Source organism: Calidris pugnax, unplaced genomic scaffold (assembly GCF_001431845.1).
Source record: "Calidris pugnax isolate Ruff unplaced genomic scaffold, ASM143184v1 scaffold134, whole genome shotgun sequence".
NCBI lineage: Eukaryota > Metazoa > Chordata > Aves > Charadriiformes > Scolopacidae > Calidris > Calidris pugnax.
In genome coordinates this window covers 1,580,664-1,604,263 of record NW_015090873.1, presented here as the reverse complement: position 1 = coordinate 1,604,263, position 23,600 = coordinate 1,580,664, and the positions used below count along the sequence as shown (strand labels likewise).

At 37.7% G+C, this 23,600-nt stretch overlaps 2 protein-coding genes across 5 annotated transcripts in view; both read right to left on the bottom strand.

Moving 5' to 3' along the window:
* Window positions 1-11,020, bottom strand: part of CERS3 (ceramide synthase 3) — a 50,020-nt gene extending 39,000 nt beyond the window's left edge. Inside the window, exon 1 of the mRNA XM_014946095.1 lies at window positions 10,908-11,020. The gene's annotated coding sequence lies outside the window, so the exon portion shown is untranslated. The remainder of the gene's footprint in view (window positions 1-10,907) is intronic.
* A 554-nt stretch (window positions 11,021-11,574) lies between these two features.
* Window positions 11,575-23,297, bottom strand: LINS1 (lines homolog 1). 4 transcript variants are annotated; one of them, XM_014946078.1, is made up of 7 exons: window positions 22,835-23,297; window positions 19,799-20,344; window positions 19,609-19,698; window positions 18,241-18,382; window positions 17,385-17,975; window positions 13,873-14,053; window positions 11,575-12,920 (listed from the first exon to the last, which is right to left on the bottom strand). In XM_014946078.1, the coding sequence occupies exons 2-7, from the start codon at window positions 20,216-20,218 to the stop codon at window positions 12,020-12,022; spliced, it is 2,325 nt and encodes a 774-aa protein (XP_014801564.1). In that variant the 5' UTR covers window positions 20,219-20,344; window positions 22,835-23,297; the 3' UTR covers window positions 11,575-12,019. The 4 variants fall into 4 exon arrangements, with proteins under 4 accessions (XP_014801564.1, XP_014801565.1, XP_014801566.1 ...); XM_014946079.1 differs by having other exon boundaries at window positions 20,165-20,344; XM_014946080.1 differs by lacking the exon at window positions 11,575-12,920 and adding an exon at window positions 16,104-16,163 and having other exon boundaries at window positions 14,019-14,053.
* Window positions 23,298-23,600: the final 303 nt, after the last annotated feature.

The following is a 23,600-nucleotide window of genomic DNA, read 5'->3' as shown; positions in this document are numbered from 1 at the left end:
TGTAACAGGAAAAGAATGAAATCAGCAAAAAGAATAATAACGTAATTCTCCTATTTCTGTCCTCATTTGGTAGAACTGGTAAAGCTGGTGCAACAACTGTTGGGAAAAAAAATAATAATCAAGTCTCACGGGTATCAAAAGAGATAGCAAAGCTGTTCCAGGCTGTTAATCATCAACATTAAACCAAAGTGGTTTAAAGGAGTAAATAAAGATCAGATCCACCATATCTTGGGTGGCTTTGGTTTTGCTTAAGACTAAGCAATATATGCAACAATTAACACACAAGTTTCAGCAGCAGATTTGTGTTCTGCTACAAAGAATCCCAACTACCATCACCATCGTGAAACAGGAGAAAAAATAGGGGACCTGTGTTTTGTTGCTCACAGTTGTGCAACCTTTTTCCTACTGAAGACACCAGAAGCACTACCTAAGAGACACCTCTTAAAAAAAAAATCCCAATAGCACAGAAAAGTGAGTTTTAATAAAAATCAAAAAAACCCCATAAGTACAAACAATGACTTGTTAATAGTTTAGTATTCATGCAAGTGTTGACAGTTGATATTGTGCCATACAGCCTTTCAAATGCACAACAGCTGCTTTATACATCTTCTGGACACACTTGCAACTCGCAAGTTTGAGAAAAGGCAGGATGCAATGCCAGATTAGCTTTTCCACTGATAATTTTTAATGTTAAAAAAAAATATTACTAGTCCCTAAGGCAGTAAGAGGAACCCTGACCTCCACTGTTGTTTTTTTTTTTTTCCACACAAACACATTCATTCAGGCATCACTTATTAGTTGTAAGTGTCTGCCAGTTGGAGACATTGCTTATTCCTGCTTCTTGGCGCTGTCTTTTCCATTTGATCAAAGTGTTTTGTGCCCAATAGGCATAAAGGGTTTGAACTATGGTCGGTGGAGGGAAGAACTGAATGAAAGATATTGGGTTGGCACCACCATCTCTTTGCATCTCATCTTTTCTCACCTTGTTCATCCAAATGTGACAACACGATTCCAGTTAAATTCCACACAACCCAAGCCACAGCAAGAATGATCTCTCACCAACCAAGAATGATCTCTTCTACAACCAGTGGTAACACGGAATAAAAGAGCTGTGGGACTTCGAGGTTCTTATGATGAAACACTGAAATACTCCATGCACATAAAACATCCGAATTAAGATTGCTATGAGACCTTTCACTTCAGGTTTACTCCCCATCTTGTAAAAATCTCAACTGTAAACAGTTTAACTGCCTAGTTATAGGGCAATTAAGAGTATTTTACTTCTTTTACTATTCTATCACATTACCTTGTAACTTGGCTACTATTGTATCAGGCACTTTGAATAAATCTCAATTAAGGTGGCAAGCGAGTTTTATTATATTTTTCTCTGTTCTCTGAGGGAAAGAGAACCAGAACCCTTTGAAAGAATTCATTTTCTGGGAGAAAGTTACCATGCTGTCTCTACTTAAAGGTAAATCACTTTTGACTAGCTAAAATGGTTTTACCTGATTGTAGACAGCTGAGGAAAGTGAAATCCAGTTCTCGCACTGTACAGTTACAGTGCAAACTATGTCTGATTTTAAGCTTTAAAAATCCATAATATTGATAGTGTTGAATAAAGAGCTATGAAATAACTCAAATAATTTTGAGGTAAAAAAATAGTTCTTTAAAAAAAAAAAAACACCACACACACACCACTCTATCCAAAATACAGGTTCTTAACACATGCTTAATTCATAAAACGTTTAAACAGACCTAGAGCAACACCACCAATTGCTTCAAGAACTTGTTAGTAACACTTGTCAAAATGTAAGGAAAAATCTTTTTAAGTATGACAGTTTTCTTCAAATTATTACTATTGGGGAAAGATGCAAAAAATATTATTTTTGGTAGCTTACCAAAATCTTATTTGAAATATAAATCTGAAGCCTAACTTAAAATGCTAAGCTATGGAGATTTGACTAGAGTTGTAAGCCTTCTTGGTCACTAATTTAAGGGTTAAAGGCAGAGAAGAATAGAGCAGAACGGGTGCACAGTAGGCAGGATAAGCACATTATTAGAAGTACAACAGCACCACAAAACATGTGGAGACAACAAAATAGTAAGGAACCAGAGAGAGGACCTGAGGGTGCAGAGGCAAAGGCTGTTGGCTTCTCCACCTGTGCAGTGGATGACTCAAAGTTTTAAATTAGCCCTTGAGAGGTAGGGAAAGGGACAGGGTTGGTGTATTTGTGCTCTGGGAAACCGTCTGATTTGCAGCTTCCTGAAACAGGGCCTTCAGCTGTCACTTACATGGAGGGGCTTAAATTTGTGCCATGAGTTTAATGATCTCTACACCACCCTGAACAGTTAAACCAGGTCTATTGTGCTCCACTGTTCTCAGTTCTCCTCCTGTTGGTTATCCCCTCCTTTGCAGTTTAACCTGCCCAGACACTCTCCACCCACAGAGACAACTAAAGGAGGAGCCAGAACGTAACTGGTATTTCATTATTTCAGCCACTGTTTGGCATCCTTTTCATGTCCTAACAAATGCAAGAGAGAGACCTTCTCCTAAAGGTGTACCAGCATAGCTTCTTCGCCAACAGTGGCACCAGCTGAAGAGAAGACCCAAGCTAGGAAGCTAGCTAAAAATACGTTACAAAAAGTAAGAGGAAAACCAATGAATGGGATTCCTCCATCTGAATGTTATAGCATTACTATGAAAGAACCCTTTCTGACAGCTTGTTTAAATGTATTATTTATAAGCACTAGCTTCTTCAGATCTTCAACAGGTAAGTCTTATTAAAACCTGTTAAACTAAATTTCTTACAGAACATTTTTTTCTTAGCATTTTACAGACCAAAATTAGAATTAGCTTTTTCAAGCAACTTAAATTCAAGGGGATTTATGCAATCTTTTACATCATCAGCTAACATTATTTTTCCTGTTAATAAACTTTTCTCCCTTCCAGTTCAGAAATAAGTGATCTTAAATGCACTTAATAAAATAATGATACAAGTAGTAGAAAAGCAAAACAACTACTGCAACCCGTACTATTTTGCTCTAAAATAAAAAGCAGTTCTCATAGGTTGGAATAGTAACAACAATACAGTAGCAACAAATAAGATCTCATTAACACCTATCCCACTCTTTATCTGAAGACTAATGCACTTAATAGAATAATGATACAAGTAGTAGAAAAGCAAAACGACTACTGCAACCCCTACTACTTTGCTCTAAAATAAAAAGCAGTTCTCATAGGTTGGAACAGTAACAACAATACAGCAGCAACAAATAAGATCTCATTAACACTTATCCCACTCTTTATCTAAAGACTATATCAAAGAGCTACTCTAATTTTCCCTTATAAAATAGACGATGTTAGAGACCAGCACATGCTAACAATTCCCACCAGGATCTGATGGAGGGAGGAAGAGGGGGGAAAAAGAACACGAAAACCCCATGGAACAGAAAAAAAAAAAAAAAAGAGAGAAAAAGAGATTCCTACCTTTATGATGTTGCAGTCAAAGAGAACATAAGCACATTAGCAGGGAAGAGGCATTACGCTCACTACTTTGTCAAAGGTAAACACGCCCAATCTACAGAACTCTTTCAAATTCTTCAAAGACCCACCCAGCAAAGCTGCAGTTCAAGATTTCTGACTGAAGGCAATCCTGATGTCATATGTATCCACTCGGTGAAACTCGGGGAGCAGTAATGCCGAGTGCCTTCCCCTGTGCTTGTTTCAACATAGCAGGTGAAGAAATGTTTGAAGTCACATGGTATTTTGTTGCGCGATGAGAGTTCGTCTCAACTTCTATTGCTCTCTACGTGCACAGGAGGACGCCGCGCCTGCTGATTGTGCACAAAAGGAAACCCCAAATGCATCGCTTCACACTCACGTTTTTTGATGCATTATTAGGTGAATTATGGGTTTTCAACTAAAGTTAGAGAAAGGTTTCTGCTCCTATTGACCAGCCTCAGGAATACTTCCAGCTTCCATCAACTGTTTTATAGAAAGTGTTCCAGTTCCTCAGAAGATATAGAGGAGGATTTTTGAAATTCCCAAAGCAGGGGGCAACATACACTGAGTGTATGTTTGGTTAGAGATACTACATGAACATTTTACTTGAAACACGAGATTTTACTTAACCCTATATGATCTTTATTTTTTTTAATAAATTCCATAACTAAGGAATAAGGCTGAAAGTCACTCCTCACCAGCTCCCCCCAGTTTCAAATAATAAGTACCAGCATGTTAAACCCTATATGATCTTTATTTTTTTTAATAAATTCCATAACTAAGGAATAAGGCTGAAAGTCACTCCTCACCAGCTCCCCCCAGTTTCAAATAATAAGTACCAGCCTGCAGAAGTGTTGGCACTACTTAGCATTCTGGTGGGCAGGACACCTTAATGTTGTTCAGAAGGAAGGAGAGAACCTCACCCTGTCAGGAGCAGAGAACCCTCAGCCCTTTCTTCCTGCTTACAGTCAGCAAATGGCAACCCATGAAGTAGGAAAAGATGCATCAAAGCTGAAGCAAAGTTTCACCTCACCAAGCATACTGTCTCTGAAGGACACTAAAAGCATATGACTACAGAAGAGTCCAAGAACAAAATAAACATAAAATAGTAACTGATGATACCTCCAGCCTTTGGTAGTTCGGGGCTCATAGACTTCCTAAACCACAGATGGTGTCTATGTAAATAACACCGAAGTTCCCCACCCAGCCTTAATTTTCACACCTCCTTTTGAGTATACTCAAACTTTCATCATAGCCCATAAGATTGCAATAAAAGATGTGACCCTGACAATATTTGGATCCTGTTCCTTTATTTGCCCAGAGGAAAGTTTGGGCTTGTTCATATAGCTACTTTTTCCTTTTTTTTTTTTTTTAGATATTATATTTTGCAGCTATTGCAAGTCTTCAGTCCTTCCATAAAACCGGGAGCCGTATTCAATAAACTGATGCACCAGAGAAATATTAAACACGAAGGATGATTTCGGAAAGGTAGTATTATGGCTTTGCTGTTGCTTTAAATTATCTCCATACTTTCCCACATCTGAACCACTAGTATGAACCAAGCAGAACATTTAGGAACACTTTGCCAATTAGGAAAGCCTAGAGCAAGCTGATTCATCTATCGCTTGGCTAACACTGTGCCAGTAATGTAATGCGTAATTGGCAGAAACACCTCTTTATTATGCCTTAATCCACAGTTTCTTCATTGTTGCACTAGATTGCAAAAAACATGCTTGTCTGACTGGAGCAAATGTGGGGCTGCTCCAAATAATAAAATGGGAAAAGATGTTTTTACATACTTTTTGAGGAGCATTGGTTAGGTAGCAACTCCCCACCTACGTAGGACTCTACTACAAGATTAAAGATATTACATGGTGTATAAGAAGCTAACCATAGCCTCTTGATCAAAGCTGCCCACTGACCTTTCAATTATCGCTGCACTTTCATAGTACTTATCTTGCAGGTATCTTAAATTTGAATGCTGCAAAAAAGAAACCCAGAAAAAAAAAACCACCGTAGACTGTATGTCTCACTGAGAAGGAAAAAATAAAATAAATCTAAGTGTTACTACTCATTACTTGCAGCATAACGCCTACTCAATCATATGACAATTAAATATAAGTAATGGAGACACGTATTTGAGCCAAGTAATTTCCAGTGATACATGAAATAATTATGTATAAGTTTTCAGGGGGAAAAAAAAAATTAGAACTAGAAAAATTCACAAAATTCACTTCTGTTTTCCAGCCAGTTAAACACAACAATTAAATTACAGTAAATCCACACATGGGATGTGAGCTTTCACCTGAGCTTCTAAGCAGTTACATAAGAAAGCTTATAGCATTAGTTAGCTTTCTCAATAGGGAAAACCCTCTTGGCAAATCTTTGAGACTATATTAAATCTTAAGCTTCTAGAATCAGGTGTTGCGTATGATGGCACCTGCAGGGAGAAGAAGAAAAATAAAACAATAGAACACCAAACCCACAAAACCTAGGGGTTTCTTTTGTTTTCCTTTAAAAAAAAAAAAGTAAAAATTCATCTGGAGAATCCACAGATGTTTTAAATATATTGCCTATTAGTGCCTAGCTATTTTTCCTAACTGATTATCTCAACGGCAGTTAATCAAATCTCAGTCATATGTATACACACAGGAAAAAAAAAAAAAGAACCAATTTGATCTAAAAAGAATAATTTGGATTATCTTTTCACCACCAGTGAAACCCATCTGCTTGCCATCTGACATTCCTTCAAGATTAAGGTAAAATACCCTGGATATTCATATACTTTCCGCTCCTCAAGAATCAACAAAGATCTGAAAATGAACCATTCCAAGTCACATGTTCAAGGACATCAATATCATAACTCATAATCTTGCAATCTGTAGTTATAGTCTTCAAGTGAATTCACATCTCTTAATGCACCAACCTTCTCCTACATAGAAGGGATGAAGAAGTCCATTTGCAATCTCTCAAAAAGCTTTCTCCTCAAGACCTTTCTCACAAGAATTATGACCTGATTCATAATGCATTTAATCATATCTAATAAATTGTGTCAACTGCCATAACTGAAGACTAGACACATGATTTTGAACACAGCAAGCATTACGGTAATAAACACTTATTGTACATGAATGCCATCGCAGGACTAAATCAGGAATACACACAATTTGAACACAAAGGCTGAAATCTTCAAAACCCTTAAATCTTTTTTACAGTATTGTTTCAGAACTCGGCTTCTGGGAATTTCAACAAGAATTAGAAAGCTCAATACTTTGAGAGTGGGGGTCTTAAGGAAGATGACAACTGGCTAAAATGGGGATGTCCCTAGTAATACTGAAGAATAAAGTAAAGGAGCAGTTAGACACTCTACAACTGACCCAAGCTGCCATCGCTTCACTTAAATGCAAAGAACAGGATCATTAATAGGCTTCAAATATGCCTTAGAAAAAAGCCTCCAGCAAAAGACACCAGCATTACCTGGGGACTGCTTTCGAACCAATTTCTCTCCATGCTTTGCAATTGAGGGATATAAGTACCACAATTATACTATCTCTTTGAAGTTGTTACAAAGTCTTGGCTGTATTTCATTTAAATACTGATCATACAATGTATCAATAAGCCTCCAGGGCGGCAATTAAGAATGTTCTCATATCCAGAGGCACAGAGATGTACGTGAGATTTAGTGAAGACTTCATCTGGTTCCAGTTTGGTCAGCATTCTTAATGCAAAATCCTGGTCTGTTTTGTCCTTAAGCTATCTTTGGTGAGAAGATTTTCTTTCATTCCTCTTGATTTAGCGTCACCTTGTCCATATGTGTCAAATTCACCTTTCTAACACCAGAAACACTATAGCAATTCAAATATATAGCTATGCAGGTATAAGGTACTTCTATTAAGTATGTTCTAATATATTTGAAAAAGTAAATACAGCAAGAAGAGTAACTTTGGTTGCTTACATTTATAGTAAGCAGTTTGTTAAAACTTGTGTGCTACTCACAAAATCTTAACAAGAACTGTATCAAAGGTTTGACTTCCATACTTCACACTTTCTACTCTGAATACAGCACTACTAATTCACTCAAATAATACTCCCATGTGCTATTACTATCTTAAGATGCAGGAAACTACACAAAATATTCTGGCTGGAACACTAGATATTTAACAGTTAGTCCAGCCAATCCCTTCAGAGAGTTTTTTAATTTGTTATCAACAGTCCAAATAATATAGGAATTAAACAAGATGTCTTGTTGATCCTTGGAGCTAGAAGCACTGGTTTAACAACCATATAAAAATAAACCTCAACAACTTGTAACACCTGCAGATGTTGTTTGATTACATTACTAGAAGACTCTTTAGAGCATCAACCTTTATCCATCCACAGGGAACAGAGCACAAAATATAAGCATTTGCTAAGTGAAACTGAAAGGCAATCCCTTTGATGCTCCACAGCCAGGAATTCCCCCCTCCACATCAGCTCATAATTGAAAATTATAGAAAAATACTGGCATCATACTAGTCAGTATTTTTAGCTTAGGTGAAGAACCACTCTTTTAGAGGGACCAATACTCTGTTGAAGACGACCAAGCACTAGATTCTTCTCTGAGGAATTACATATATATAAAAAAAAAATATTGATAGAGTTTCATATTTGCTGCATAATGGGTCTTTGCCTAATTCTCACAGCAGCTGTGGTGGCTTCAACAGAAAGAGAACACCATTTCAGACATAATTTCCTTTGACTAAGGAATGCTAACTAAGTTCTCCACGCAAGCTTTTTAAAACAAAATACATTGCTGTATTCCTTCCTTCCTCTATGTAAACCAGGAGCAAAACAGCTTGTCTGTTAAAGAGCGTCTCTGACAGTTTTCAGCAATAAACTTATTTGCACAACATTTTAAAAGACAATGACTTGGAAAAGCTTAAATCCCTGAGATGTTACTCAATCAGCACCAGGTCCATGCCTGCTGTTGAGCTAGTGATACAAGACTGCTGAGGCTTAGTGAGGTAAGACTGCTGTCATCCATTCTGACACACACAGTTGGCTTCTAGCAAGATTTCAGAGTGAACCAGGTAGCCTAGAAGACTTGTACAAAATATAACAAGAATTTACAAATTCATTTGGACAACTCTTTAAGGGAAAATGCAGAGAAGTAAAATTGTAACCATAACACAGTATTTTCACTCCTACTGACAGTGAGAGGCTGTGGTAAATACTTGATACCAACTTCAGACACCATCCCAGATTGACTTTGGAAAAACTACAAACAATGCTTATCCTGCAGCGACAAACCCAGGAACAACCAAGGCTCCTTATTCCCAGCTCTGCAGCAAGAATAAAAATTCTCAAGGTTGGTTTTTATTCTTGTATTACAGGATTAAAACCCGTATTACAAGTCTTAAAACAAGAATGGAGAGCAGTCATAAAAATATTGGAGGAAATCCAGTCTGAAGAACCACAAACATGGAACCACCTGGATTCAGCTGTAATTGCAATCAAGCTCTGCAAATATTCCAGTTGAAGAATATTGCTTTTAAAAAGCACATCCAGTAAGCAACTTCTACTGCTAACTGCTTACCTCATTAAAGCATAATTTATTCTATTGATGTTGAAGGTAAATGCCTCAAAACAACTGCACAGACATAAATGGAAACTGTGGACATTTCAGGACAAGTCCTCAGACAGAAAACCGTCTCCAGACAGGTCTCATGAGCTGTTCTGTGTCTTGCTTTGAAATAATATAAGCAAAACTGTTAGATACCAACAACCAAAGGTGAGGTCTATCAACCTCCTAGTAATGGTACAACTGATCAGCTTCAGAAGTTCTAATTTAACATTGGTTATAGGTTCTGCAGCCAAGTTAACTTGTTCTAGCAAAATAAATAACAGCTTTGCCTAAAAGATTTAGATAGTAAAAACTCAAGACCAAAAAATCCCACCTCCAACTCCACCTTATATACTCACCAATGGATTAAAATACAAATTATTTTGCAAAGTGTTTTCTTTGTGCTAGACTTTTTGAATATAGCCATAGAACTACTAGTTACCTCCACTGCTCATGCTTATTTTGTGTGCAATAAAAAAAAAGTTGACTCACATCAGTTTTACTCCAACTCAGGTCCTTCAGTTCATAAATGGTAAAATATCAACACATTAAGGTTGCCAGATACAAACCACATTTACCCATTTTTACCACTAAAACATTCTGAGAATTAAAACAATGGCTTTCTGATAAGTGAAACATGTGGGAATGATCACTACTAATAAGCAACTGGGCACACAATCAACTTCATGCCTGTAAGAATTAAGTACAGTTGGATTGCAATTGGATTTGCTGTACTCAAAAATCAAAAATCATGGCTCCTACACTTCTTGCTAAATTCTACACACTGGTCTGAGATGTCTAAGCTTTTACTTCAAAAAAGTTTTGATAGCTGTAATCACTGACAAACAAGATGACTAGCACTTAATAAAACCTACATACTCTCCTCATTCTACCTTTCCCACCCTGCTTATCTTATCATTGTTTGAGAAATACTGTTGCAATTTAGGGATTTCCAACTGGCAAAGTATAGACCAAGAAACACTGAACACTACTATGCTGAGAGAAAACAGTGAAGTTACTCAATTAAAATAAAATAGTCAGCAAAGGCTAGATTAGAAATTAGGATAGTGGAAAGGATTTCACTGAAATCTAAGTACTTACCTACGTTTAAAACTGTGATCTTGAGAAACTCTTGCTCAACTGCTTTGCCAAAGGCACTTCCCTTGTTTGAACTGAAAAGTTCCCAAGTTGTCTAGAGTTGCCCAGAGGCATTTAGTCCTGACAGAAACGAGCAACTCAGCGTCTAGAGCGTAACCAAGTTCAAACAGCAAAGAGAAACCAGGTATTCTTCTCTATAACTCAGTTAGGTTTTAACTAAAGTAACTATAAGCATAAATGGAAAAGTTTCCATTCATTGGCATTCTCACCCACTCCTATGCACAAGTTACCTCCGAAAGAAACTGAAGAACAACAAATGCACAGAATATTCAGATCTCCTACATGCCAGTGAAGCGCATCACTTGTTCCTGTAGAACTGCCCAATGATTACAGCTGTCATCCAGAAACAGTAAGGCTGAGTTCAAACCTTCCTGTCTGAAAATTCATACCATTCAAGTGTCTCTTGAGAGCACCGTGATTTCCAGCTAAGTAATCCCATAAGCTTCACCTAGTTTTCTTCCTCTCCCAGTAGTGTTGATTCCTCAGTTCAGAGCTCAAGACTACTCTAGATGGCCACAGAGATTTGGGGGTCAGTCATGTGCTCCAGAGACTGTTCATCTTGGTTAACCGAGTCTTTTAATTTAACACTAAATAGCTATTTAAAAAGAAGATAAAACTTACTTGGTTTTCAATCAGAGCACTTACCTTCAAGAGGTGATCCTGAAAGGAAAACTTCTTCTTACAGTTCTGATGAGGTCAGATTTTCACAATAGTCCCTGTTGTCAGTGCTTTCCCACCGCCTAACCCGTGTAAGATCACTACAAGCTGCTCATTAAGCGTCCCAACATTAGGTGCCTTCCTCCTAAGTGCACACACTGTTTTGGATGCTGTTCTGAACAAACTCTCCTCAGGCAGTCTTAGACACATACTTTTCAGGTTATTCAAATTAGATCTAATAAAAGATGCAAGTAAAGAACTTAAATTCAATACCAATCTCACTGCACTGCAGACACTTAATTTCTAGTTATCTGTTTCTGATTTAACAAATCCTAAGCTTGATTTTAGAGATAATACTCCACTAAAATGTTCTATAAATAGCCAATATATGCGTTAGTCCCACACCTACTTTTCCTTTTAATTAAAGGAATATACCATAAAATATCAAGAAAAACTAAATTCAGTTTTCAGTGAAATGACAATGCTGCTGATTAAACCAGGCAAACAGTAAAAGCTTAAAAAGTACATCCTAGACATCAGCTTAACACTTCAGCCAAGAAAAGTGTGTCATGTATTGTTGTGATTGTGGTAGCACATCTGAACATCCACTTACAGCAAAGCACCAATGCAGAACACATACTATAAGGACCAAAACTTCCCCCAACAACAGTATTTTATTTAGCTCAACCTCTAAGCACTCAAGTGTTACATTAACACTGTACTGCAGTCCATAAATCACTACCAATCTGTCAACGGCTTCATATATAGAATGACATTAAGTATAATTGACAATACTTTGAGTACATGTGGTGTTGATACGCTTTCACATCAAATTTTGAATACCTAACAACTAATCCTTATATAGCATACACTGACATACATACCATGAATAAGCTTAGGACCCCAAGGTAATGGATGATATCACTGAGTGCAATTGCAGATTTTTAAGGTGTCAACCAAGCACACGTTTATCCTGTTTCAGGTTAAAGACACTGACAGGTGCAAGAGGCATGAGCTTTAGTAATCATTAATCTCATAGAAATGTTCCCTAGTGCACTAGTTATAAAAAAAAATAAAAATCACTAGAACACTTTTTTGGGTTATTGTGGATTCACATTCTTACTGATCTTCTCAATGTGGCTCAGTAGTTTTAACAATGCAGATGGATTATACGGGAAGAGATTTCTTCTCTGCAACCGAGAAATAGCTTTTTGCAGTTCTTCCAAACATTGTGTGGATTTGTAAAACATTATTCTTAGGGGAATGACGTTATCCGAAGATGCCATACAAGTCAAACAGGATGAGGTATTAGATCCCTTTTGTTTCAGAGGCAACACTTCTGACTTCAGTGTGTTCCGTTTATCATCTGTGTAGCTGCATCCAGTTCCCCTTGTCCTCGTCTCACTCTCATTATTTAAAGGCACCTGCTTTGTGTTTACCAAGCACTCTGTTCCATCTGATTCTAATTCAGAGTCGTCTGAGCTGTCATAATTAACAAGGCTTTGAAGAGAACCCAGCAGAGGTGTACTATCGTCGCATATCAATGAGTTAGACTGGTTAGACTCTGCAACTTCATTATCACCTCGCTCTGTTGTAAACACTAAGTAATCGTGAGAAGGTGGCAAAGGTACCAACGTCTGTGGTTCTAGTTCACAACAAGCATTTTGCAAACTCTCACCAGTCATACAGCTTTGGTCTTCTAGATGGTGTGGCTTGACAGAAGAAATTGATTGAAAAGTGTCATGTTTTGTATCAAAGTGGTTACAGACATCTACAAACTGATGCCAGTCTTTTCTAAGAAGCTTTAAGTACCTTACAAAGTACTCCAGAAAGCAAGTTTCTGATGAAATCAAAAAATCTAGAAGTACTGTGGAATCAAATGCAATTTTTTCTAGAAAAAATAAAAAGATACAGTGAGGATTGTATCCACCTGCATGCGTAAGGAAGTTCCAGGTTTCCTCTGCTTTTTGGCTTAAGTTGTCAGCAGCATCATGCCGTAACCTGAAAAGTAAGTCACAAAATGGATTATATTCCATGGAAGTTCACAGTTTTTTAACAAACAGATGTCAAAAACTTTGGTAAAATTTTTTTATTTCACCAAAAATTAAAAACCAAAAAAGTTGTTTTGATATTAGAATGAGAAAGAATGAAGGCGGGTGGGGGTAAATCAGACAATTTAGGAAGCCAAAGCGCTTAAAGCAGGCCGCCTTAAGCAGCGCTCCTCCTTAGGAAACATTCTGGAATAATCAAAGTTATTTACAATACATGAATTGCTATTTTAGTATTTTTGTAAACCTGAACATAGCCCAACTTTCAGGATGCTAAGCATATAGGGAAAAGTGGCCTGCTTTCATTTAGGTGTCTAAGAAGAATTGTCTGTATCTAAGATACTACTTGCAATATCTTCACATGGGAAGCTTGAGGAATCTTTTATAAATTAGGACAATATTTTATCTGATTTAAACAACAATGAAACAGTGAACATCCAGGACAAATTCATAAAGAACAAATTTCAGCTGTCAGCAGTAAGAGTAGTTAGAGGGCTACTTTGCCAGAAGTCCCGGAATTCTTGAAGTTTAATTATTATATCACATTCTTTTCAAACTCCCAGTGCTGAAAGAAAAGAGTCTCGCCTTTTATCTCTGTCTAACCACTATTTTAGATTGTGAGGTCAATTATTCTGAATTACAGGATATGATAAAGTATTTAATAGGAAACTCTTGCATAAGTCCCTCGTTTCAATCCAAAAAACACTTATTCAAGTTATCAGCAAAGTTAACAGCTCTTACATCACACATTATTACATTGTCCTGAGGTAGGTTGGGTTTTTTTCTAATTATTAAAAATATTTCGTCTTTATACAAAAAGTCATCAATGGAAAAGTTACATGAATCACAATAACATCACTAAATCACAATTCTTCATAGTTCTGTCAAACACAATGTACACTAACCTATCAAATTTTAAATAAATGAGTAATAAAGCTTTAGCAGCTTCCCACATATCATCATCTTGCTCTATGAAAATCAAGGAGAGCCATTCACAGTGATGTACAACTGGGTGAGACTCTGGGCAAGACTTCAGATGACTCCTCCAGAATATCAGCAGCTGGGACATGGAACTCTGAAAGTCTCCTGAAAAAAAGAAGTAACCATGAATTTTGCTATACATTTCTTGTTACTAAACAACATCCACTTTTTATTTTTTAAAGTGCATAACAGTTCATAAATGCATTTATCATTCCTTAGCACAGCTGATTTAACACAGCATCAAATTCTATTGATTAGTTCTTGCTTCTCAGTACCAAATCAAGAAATACTTTGCCGAAAACCTTTTGCATTATCTAACCTTAAGTTCAACGTGAATGGCTACTCTATTGACCTCTAAACATATCAATGTTTAGATGCCAATGATAACAATTATAAGTAACCTGCAGAAAATTATTTTACTCATTAGGTACAGGACTCCTCCCTCCTCCTTCCCCACAAGACAGATAAAACTTAAGGACACAATTTATTCTGCTGACAGCTTTGATTTGCTTGGAGTTCAAGGAAAAACAATCAGAGGCGACCTAGAAAGTTTTGGGTACAACAGTGTGAATCCTCTTGCACCAAAGCTTGCAGGGTAGTGAACAAGATTACACCTCCAAAAACATGCATTTATCAGGAAACCTACAAAAATGTTACTATACCTACACACCTGGGATTCATACTTTCCTTTAGCATCCCAATTAGGTAGCTTCATCAATAAACCACAAACTAAAGAAATGTGAATTGTAATCAAGTCAGTGCTGCAGAACAATCCAATACGAGCACTTTGCTGAGACTTTGTCTCAGGTACTTATTCCCACATGAAATAATAATATAACCATAGTGTATTGATAGCACTGATGCTAATCCCCCCTCCAGTGCGATTGACTGTAGAAATTAAATGCAGTGATCTATAGTTGATGGGAATAAATTTCATTTCTACAATAAAACAAAGTATGCATCTTGTAGTACAGCCATATTCTTTATTAAATGACTTCTTTATAGATGATTAACATTTTCACACATACAGGCTTGGGATAAAGGTACCTTCATGACAGGATAAGAAATCCTTGCTGGAAGAATTAACGTAAACAGCATTTTTCCTGGCAATCTGCTTTTTCCCCATTCCTCTAAACTCTGCACTCTTGAGCTGAGAAAAGCACCTCAAAATTTAAGCCATTTTAGAGCAGTAGCTTACTCATAAAAATAACTTTGTATTTATACGACAGACAGACTCTTTCCCTTAAGTTAAAAAATTTCCCCTTAAGTCAAAAAACTTACCTCTTCAATGCTAATGACATAGGGTAGCATGGTACAGCGTAGCAGTTTTTCATGTAACACAGCATATGTTTGATGCTTAGAAAACAGAAGTGATATAATGACATAGATTTTTACCCCAAAGGTACTCCTTAAGTAAAAACCCTAATACTGTTGGAAGCGACTATGGCTTGAAGAGCACAGTTGCATCATTTATACAAACAGTGATTACTGCTTTTGAAAAAATTCCTGCAACATAGGAATCAATTTTACTTACCACATCATTATGTGGTTTTCCTTAATATTTGACTTTAAGATTTGCTTTTCCTCTTAGTAAATAATAGGAACAGAAAATTATCTTTGTTATTAATAGTTGCTATTCAGACTGAAATTCTTCCCTATAAATCAAAGCTATCTGGAAATTACTCTCAAAATTGAAATGAATGAAAGTTAAGCCACTGTAATTCACGTTAATAAAAAAAGATAAGATCAACCAGCTACCCAGAAGGGAAGTTAACATATTAGAGCATTTTGGTGCTTGTTTTAACCACTTAATTCAATGTCACTAAAATAGAATCACCATTCCTTTCAACTTGAAATTCCTCTTGACAGTTGAGGTATTTGAATCTAATTAAATAACTCATTTTTGTGTCATGAATCTGGAAAAGAAAGAATTTTTTCTTTGAGAAAAAATTTTCACAGAGATGTCTAAAATAGATTTAACCTACATTTTTCCTATTCACTTCTTCTTAGACAATCTCAGTCTCTATACATTTTTCAGAAGGTGGATCATAGGTAAAATACTCTCTACAAATACTTAAAAAACTCTAAGAATGCAACTGGCATCACAAATACAACATCTTCCAAAATCTGGAAAAAGTGTCAGAAGCTGTCATACCGAAGTCTGTAGCTCTTTTGCACAGTGAGATGAATTATGATTTTATGCTTGCTACATAACCTAGAAATATAAAAAGTAAAATAACATTTAAATCTAGAACTTGTATTAGAAAGCCTCAATATATTGAAAATGCTGTAACGTTGCACCCTTGTTTAAAAAGAAACATAAGTTATTTTTCACTTTTTGCCACATCATCAATTGGCTGACATAAGGAACACCCATTCTCATTTGTATTTCCCTAGAAACACTGCTTCAGAAAGGCCTTTCCATTTCTGCCATGAAGCCTGTAACCCAGGGACAGCAAGCTGCTTTGATCATAGAATCCATGCATCCATGTTCACATGGCTTAGCATAAGAGGACGTGCACCATGTGCCTCTCAGAGGTAAAAAGGCAAGTGGGAAGATGGGATTCCAGCAGTGTCTCTCAAGCAAAAAGCCTCACCCCACCACTTCATTACAGCATAGGAGAAGACTACTAACTGGCTACCAGTGTGACACAGCAATGCATTCTCTCCAGTCAGGAATGCAAGTTACACAGCATTCCCTTGCCATCCCACCGCCTGCCTTGTGGCATAGCCCTAGCACAGGAGCCAGATCTGCTCTGCTAATAATCCAATTCATCTGTTCAGTAGAACAAACAGACTCATGTAAGCAGGTATGAGAAGTATGCCTCACACCTACTAATTCAAAGGACTACACCTGTAAGTCAGCGTGAAGAACATAACCACTATATTCTGCCAAATCCCATAATTTTCCTGTCTCTAACTTCATAATTTTTATCTTTTCTACCACTGCTGGTTTTGCCCTATTACATTATTTGCCTGATGGCAATGCCCACTACCTTTAACCAAGACAAGTATATAATGGTATTTAAAGTTCTACTTCCACATTAGAAAACAGGAGAGTGTTACCTGCAGTTCCTTTTCGTTCTCCACCCTGAACAGGGTAGATGCCTGTGCTATGGGCTCCCTTCTTTTCAAAACATGTAACAGCCTGGTGTTCCCAATACAGCTCAACTACTTCAAATTTTAACAGGAAAAGTTTTCAATCCTACATGTAACTGTTTCAAGCCCCCCATATTGCAAGGATAAAATGCCAGCAGGTGACTAATTAGGCAGAATGCAGTAATAGCAGGTTTCCTGGGTGGGTCTTCTCTTTCCTCCCTCCCACCACCACTAATCCAGCTGAATTCTATTTGCAGTCTTGATGAGCTATGACTACAAAACCTGAAAGCCTTAGAACTCTTGCCGCTTAACAAACAGCACTAAAAGAGAGTATTACCTTTGATTTCAGCTTCTGTAGCGGAGTTCTGAATCTTGAATTCCAATGCTTTAAGCACAACCAGACTTAAGGCTCTGAGAACAGTCTGGTCAGAACCACCTGGAGTATCACCTCCGGGAGCAGCTTCGCTGCCTCCAAAATAGCTGGTCTTTTCACTGAGTGGGATCCGATTAAGCCACGTCAAATCCACAACCTGCAGAACAGCGTTACTCAGCGCAAGCACATCCTCATGTAAAGATGGGTTTTGTAAGAACAGCGATCCGCTTTTAGCATCTTCTCTAGACTTGTAAAGGACACATTTTTTAAGGAGCATGATTAACTTCTTCTTGATTAAATAGTGAATTGATGAGCTAATGAGGTTCAGGACATAAGAAACTTTCAAAAATAATACTCTCTGGCACCTGAGGGGTAGTTCTAATTCAATTCTGGAAGCCAAAAGTACTTCAAGCAGATCTATAAAGCTGATCAAATTGTTGGCAGCTTCGGAATAAGGTGAAGTATAGTGGTGACTGTCAAAATGATGGAACAGAATGGAATTATAAAATCCTTCAAGCACAGCATCAAGAGGAGCCAACAACTTCTTCAAAATATCTACAACAACAAGAACAACGTTATGGAGTTGGAGTGTAACAGAGTCAGCTAAATCATCAAATAAGCAGAAAACAGGTGATTGTGACTATTCTCAGTTTTTAAGCATGTTTAAACCACTACATTTTTAATAGTACTTTTTTCACCCACTTAATAACAAAGAACATAGGTGTTCTTTAGACAAGCTGCTCTAGATGAGATTACAAGTAACATTCCTCCCCCTAGTGGGCACTCGTGTATCGATAGCATCATAAAATTGCTACAGTACCTGCTTTGGGTAAAACTTTATCTTTCATTATGTCCTCGATAATAGTTGTAAGAGTCCACAAACATTCTGCTACCTGGGTATTCACAGGGAATCCTGAAAGAGTCTTCAAACTGAAGGTGAGCCAGGTGACATTTAATAAGTTCTACGGAAATTAGTTCAAAAAAACAGTCACGTGTGCTTTACAATTCTCAGGCAAATTAAATTAAATCATAATACAATGATTTAAAATTGTACATTTAAAATATTCAAATGTAGACATCGAAAAAACACAAGTAGAAACAATGTATCGGTCCAGCGCCTTTTAAGAACATATGCTTATATTAACAAACGTGAGGTCACATACACATGCAAGAGAAATTTCCAGAAAGGGAAAACCAAACCTCCTAATGTCATGTGATCTACCCAAAAATCAGATAATACTGTAGATCAATCATACCTGAATTCATAATTCCCAGACAACTTTACAAGAAATATTAGAAACCTGTTTCTGAGAAAAACCCATGCTCAGATATGCTACTGTGGAGGCTACAGTATTCACCCGACATGCAGCAAGTAAAAAAAAAAACCCACCCTCAAGTAACTGAAGTATTCAAACAAGAAATGCAGAAAAGCATTTGGTTAACTTTCAATAGGTTATTACCTATTTTTATCTACTGCATCACCTAACAGATCTCAAGTAACTTTACAAATATTGATAGCGCAGATAATTTGGTTTTTTAAATACATGTACTGCAACCTTAAAGAGAATATTTCTTATTATCTAGACACATCTTGCCTTTAAACAGTTTCATAGAACTCCAGATTTTTACTATATAAAGACATTTTGCCTCTCATTACAAATTTCTATTACACACCTGATCCCCTTTCTTTCTATACTCTATGCCCCTCCTAACACACTTGAAATACTCCCTTGGCATATTTATTACATATTTTTTCCTATCCATCACTTACAACTCAAAGACCTTTAAGACACACTTTATGGGAGAACTATCACATAGCATTATCTTGTACAACTTCCCCTTTGTTCCTGATACTGGAGCTAAACACACTGCAACAAAACCGAGTGGCATTTTGAGGAGACCAACAGTCTGTGTGTTGAACCACGAGCGGGCTGGAGATGTGCCTTTCAGAAGGCTGGATGGAGCAGAGCAGACGCGCAGGCAACAGATGTTACTCTGTGGGTCTACTTATGAAATGAGCCTCTTTAGAAGCACTTTTAGATTTTACAGTAGTCGTACTGTAAAATCTAAACTGCTTTTGTGCCATGTAAACACTATAAAAGGTTGGCTCTAGAGTTAAATGGACCAACTTGAAGGCACACACTCCCCAAGTCATTTTTTAAGCTGGGAAAAGTTATGCCATACTCACCTCTTGCTTCAGCTGGAAATACACTAGAGATGCTAAACTTTTTGAAGCCATGTGAGATAACAGCCGATCACAACTACTGAGCAGACAAATCTGCAGACAAATGGAAAGAAAAAGGATCTAAGGCATGTTTCTTTTTAATTTTTTCCTTTCTCCTTTCACAAAAATCTTTCCAAAGTTTATAAAAGCTTACCAATTTTGAGTCAATTCTTGCCTCCTTCAAAAGAAGGACAATGATTTCACAGTACTTCTGTCTCGTATTGAGTTCAATTTCCTGGGACTCTGCTTTAGCAACCATCATCTTGATCAAGGTTAACTGAAGCAGCATCACTTCTCGTGGACAGAACGAGGAGCTCATGTTTGCAAAGCTATTTGATATGTCATCTGTTGTAGGGACAACCACATCTGACATATCAGCGTCCTGGTGGCCCCTAATGCCACCATTAGTAGATGGCAGATGCATCCAATTACATGATTCATCTCTTTCTGCTGACTGCTCAATACACAGGTTAAGTAAAGAGGTGTAATGATGGCTCTCCTTTGCTAGTGGAATGCCTACCAGTACGTCCTTATACATCTGCTGCAGAAGAGAGATCTTCATTCTAGAGAACATTCAATATTCCAGAAAATGCTGTTATGTCTTCACTGATGATCCACAGCCACTGCAAATCAGCTTCCAAGTTATTTTGATCCAGCAAGAGAAACAGAATCACTGTCAGGCATTTCTCTTCCAAGTTACCTAGAAATAAATATTTTGCTATTACTGAACTTAAAAGGTTAACTGGAAAGATACAAAAGAACATATATTTTTTAGAGTTAATACTACCATTATTTAACTTCTTTTGAAAGTAAGAATTCATTGTTTAAAACCAGCAAGAGCGACAGTTACACAAAACTGTCTCAGTGAGACATTGAAACGACACAAGAATGGCTACGTGGTGAAAAATTTACAGTTCCAGTATTACACTACTGACACCAACACTGGTTTCCTGGAACTAATAAAAACAAAGATGACTATTACTAGGGGCTACTTCTCAAAGCTTTAAGAACTTGGATCAAATCTTTCTCTACATTGCTGAACTACTAAAACCTCATTTCTTTTGTGCCAGATTCCTCCAAAACCAGGCACAAAGTTTCAACTGAAAGTTTTCACCTGAACTGTCACTATTTATTGCTCCACTAAGGGTGGGTACAGTAACACCTCTTTAAAAAAATGGAAACCAAAGGCAAAGTCTTGTCTTCTGCTACACATAGGCTCAAGGTGAGTAGTGTGAATAGACAGGAGGGGAGAACTGGAGAATTTAGTAATGAGAACCAAAGAATTCCTTTATGTCTACAAGTGCAGAAGTCTTATTCTGAGCACCTAAATCTTGAAACCCAAAGCGGGTTTTCAGATAATGTGAAGGACCAACCATGCCACAGGGCTGGTCTCAAGGGACCAGTGACCAAGAAGTTTAAAATTCAAAAATACTTTAAAAACAAATGTAAAACTTATTCAAAGCCAATAAAAATACGTTACCGTATTCAGGAAAGGTATAAATTTATTTTTTTTTAATCACAAAGTCAATGGAACAGATCACAACCCTGGCATATTTACTACATTATGTATTTTTATATGTATATATGTATTTTTAAAGACATATTCAGCAATGGCTGACCTGGTAACTCCAAAAAGGCATAGTATATTTCCCACCTGACAGGGCTAAGAACCTTCTTCCCTCATCCTTTCCCATATTCCACATTTCAGATGTTAAGAATAACACTCATACATCAGACAATAAATTCCTTCGTTTGCAGAATCTATTTAGAATTCTACTTGAGGTGGAAATTTATGACCTGAAACCTTGTAAAATTTCTTCAGAAATCACTCTGAATATTTTATATAGCTATTGTTCCTATCTTTGACTTTCATTTCTTCCTAAATGAATACCTAATAAAGTAAAATTATCTCAACACATTTACTTCTGTGTTCCAAGATCAACTTGAATTATCATTCTACATGGTAAATGAACACATCTCTTCTGCACAAATTCATACCATATAGCAAGGTTGTTAAGGCAGAAGAGATTTAGAACTCCTCTAGGACATGCACTATGAGATTTTACCTTCACCACATGATATTGGTTGTGCTTTCCCTGATCCTACCATAATACATTTATATTATACCATTAATTTGCAGAACACTTTACAAAAACATCTATACGATATGTCTCACTCGCACATGACAACAGTTCATGAATAGAAGTCATTAAAGGAAATGAAATGAGGGGGCTTATTTTGAAGACATTTACTTCAAAGAGGGGGGAAATGTCAGACAATGACTAAATTTGTTTCAGACTTAGTAAGAGAACACAGTGAAAAGCTCAAAGCTGAAAAGTAAAGAAAAGCAATCACGTTCATACACAAGAAGTGACAAACTCCAACCCTTACTTGTATTATTTATTTGAGTTAGTCATGACAGCATCTAAAACCAATTAAGGTAATGCCTCACAGTGCCAGACTCCTGCATGAGGAGTATGAAACAGTGCAAAAACCCTTATCTATAGATTGATCAGGCAAAAGACAGGAAGGAAAACTATACAGGAAAAACCCACAAATAAATATTTTACCATACATTATTTTCATGGCTTCTTTAGTTCAGCTTTAAAATCAAAGTCATGTGGAGCTACAAACAGAATGAGGCAAGAAACTTGAGGGAAAAGGAAACAAACTGGAGGCGGCAGTTGAAGCTTGTAAGATTTAAGGACAGTCATAAACAACGCAAGGGACATTTAAGTGGTTGGAAATGCCTCCAGAATATCCTAAATCAGAATTATAAAATACGTACATTTTTCCAGGGTGGGATAATTAATTTAGCACGAAGTCACATTGAATTTCCTGAACTAATATTTTTGATACCACATTTTATTTTTCTCTTTTTACTAACACAAATGGCTTACAGTGACAGATAATTACTCAGAGATATTAGTGATGAGGCATGATTAGAGGAAGCTATTGTCAAGTCCCTATTTTAGTTTTTTCCTGTTATTTACTATTAAATGTTAATTGCATAAGTAGCAATGGGGAGAAGACAAACTATCAAAAAAATCCTATCTTCATTAAAAAATTAAATTAGATAAAGCAAAATAAAACCACAGTCCATGATTGTTGGGTACAAGTCTGAAGGTTCTGGATCTCCTTACAATGCAATGCTTGAATCAGTTAAGGAATAAAATACACTTTGGACTACCTGCAATGACTTCACAGGCTCATCTCTCAATACAGAATACGGTTCCGCTTAGTGCTGAAATACTGTAAAAGCTTCTAAAATAATGCCACTTCCTTCCAGAGGTTGCAACTAGCCTCTGCTGCAAGCTGTCCAATCCCTGACTGTTAAGGTTGAGACCTAAGCATGCCAGATGCCAAATCTACTCTTCTGTGAGCATCTTTAGCCATTAGAGACAGGACTAGACAGACCCAAACAGAGTTCTTATTGTACCGCTCACGTTGTACCGGGAGGAAGGGCCTAGCACAGCGCTGCCTCCACCACGGAGGAAAGGGGCCTGCAGGCCCTCTCCCCCTTACCCAGCTCCAGAAGGCCCCATCACCCTCCACAACCCCGGCCTAAGGACTAGCGCAGGCCTTCTGTCCCGCCGCTCCGCTCAGTGCCGCTTCCACCCCTCAACCGGGGCGGCTCCACGCTCCTTCACCCACCCAGGCCAGCCCCGAGCTCCCTCAACCCACCCAAACCCCTCGGCGGCCCCCTTCGCCTGCCCCTCAGCTCCCTCAGCCCGCCCGGAGTCCCCTCAGCTCGGCTCCCCCTCAGACCGCCGCCGTGAGCCCCCTCAGAGCCCGGCTCCCCCTCAGGCCGCCTTGAACCCCCTCAGAGCCCTGCTCCCCCTCAGGCCGCCCTGAGCCCCCTCAGAGCCCTGAGCCCCCTCAGAGCCCCGCTCCCCCTCAGGCAGCGACTCTGAGCCCCCTCAGAGCCCTGAGCCCCCTCAGAGCCCCGCTCCCCC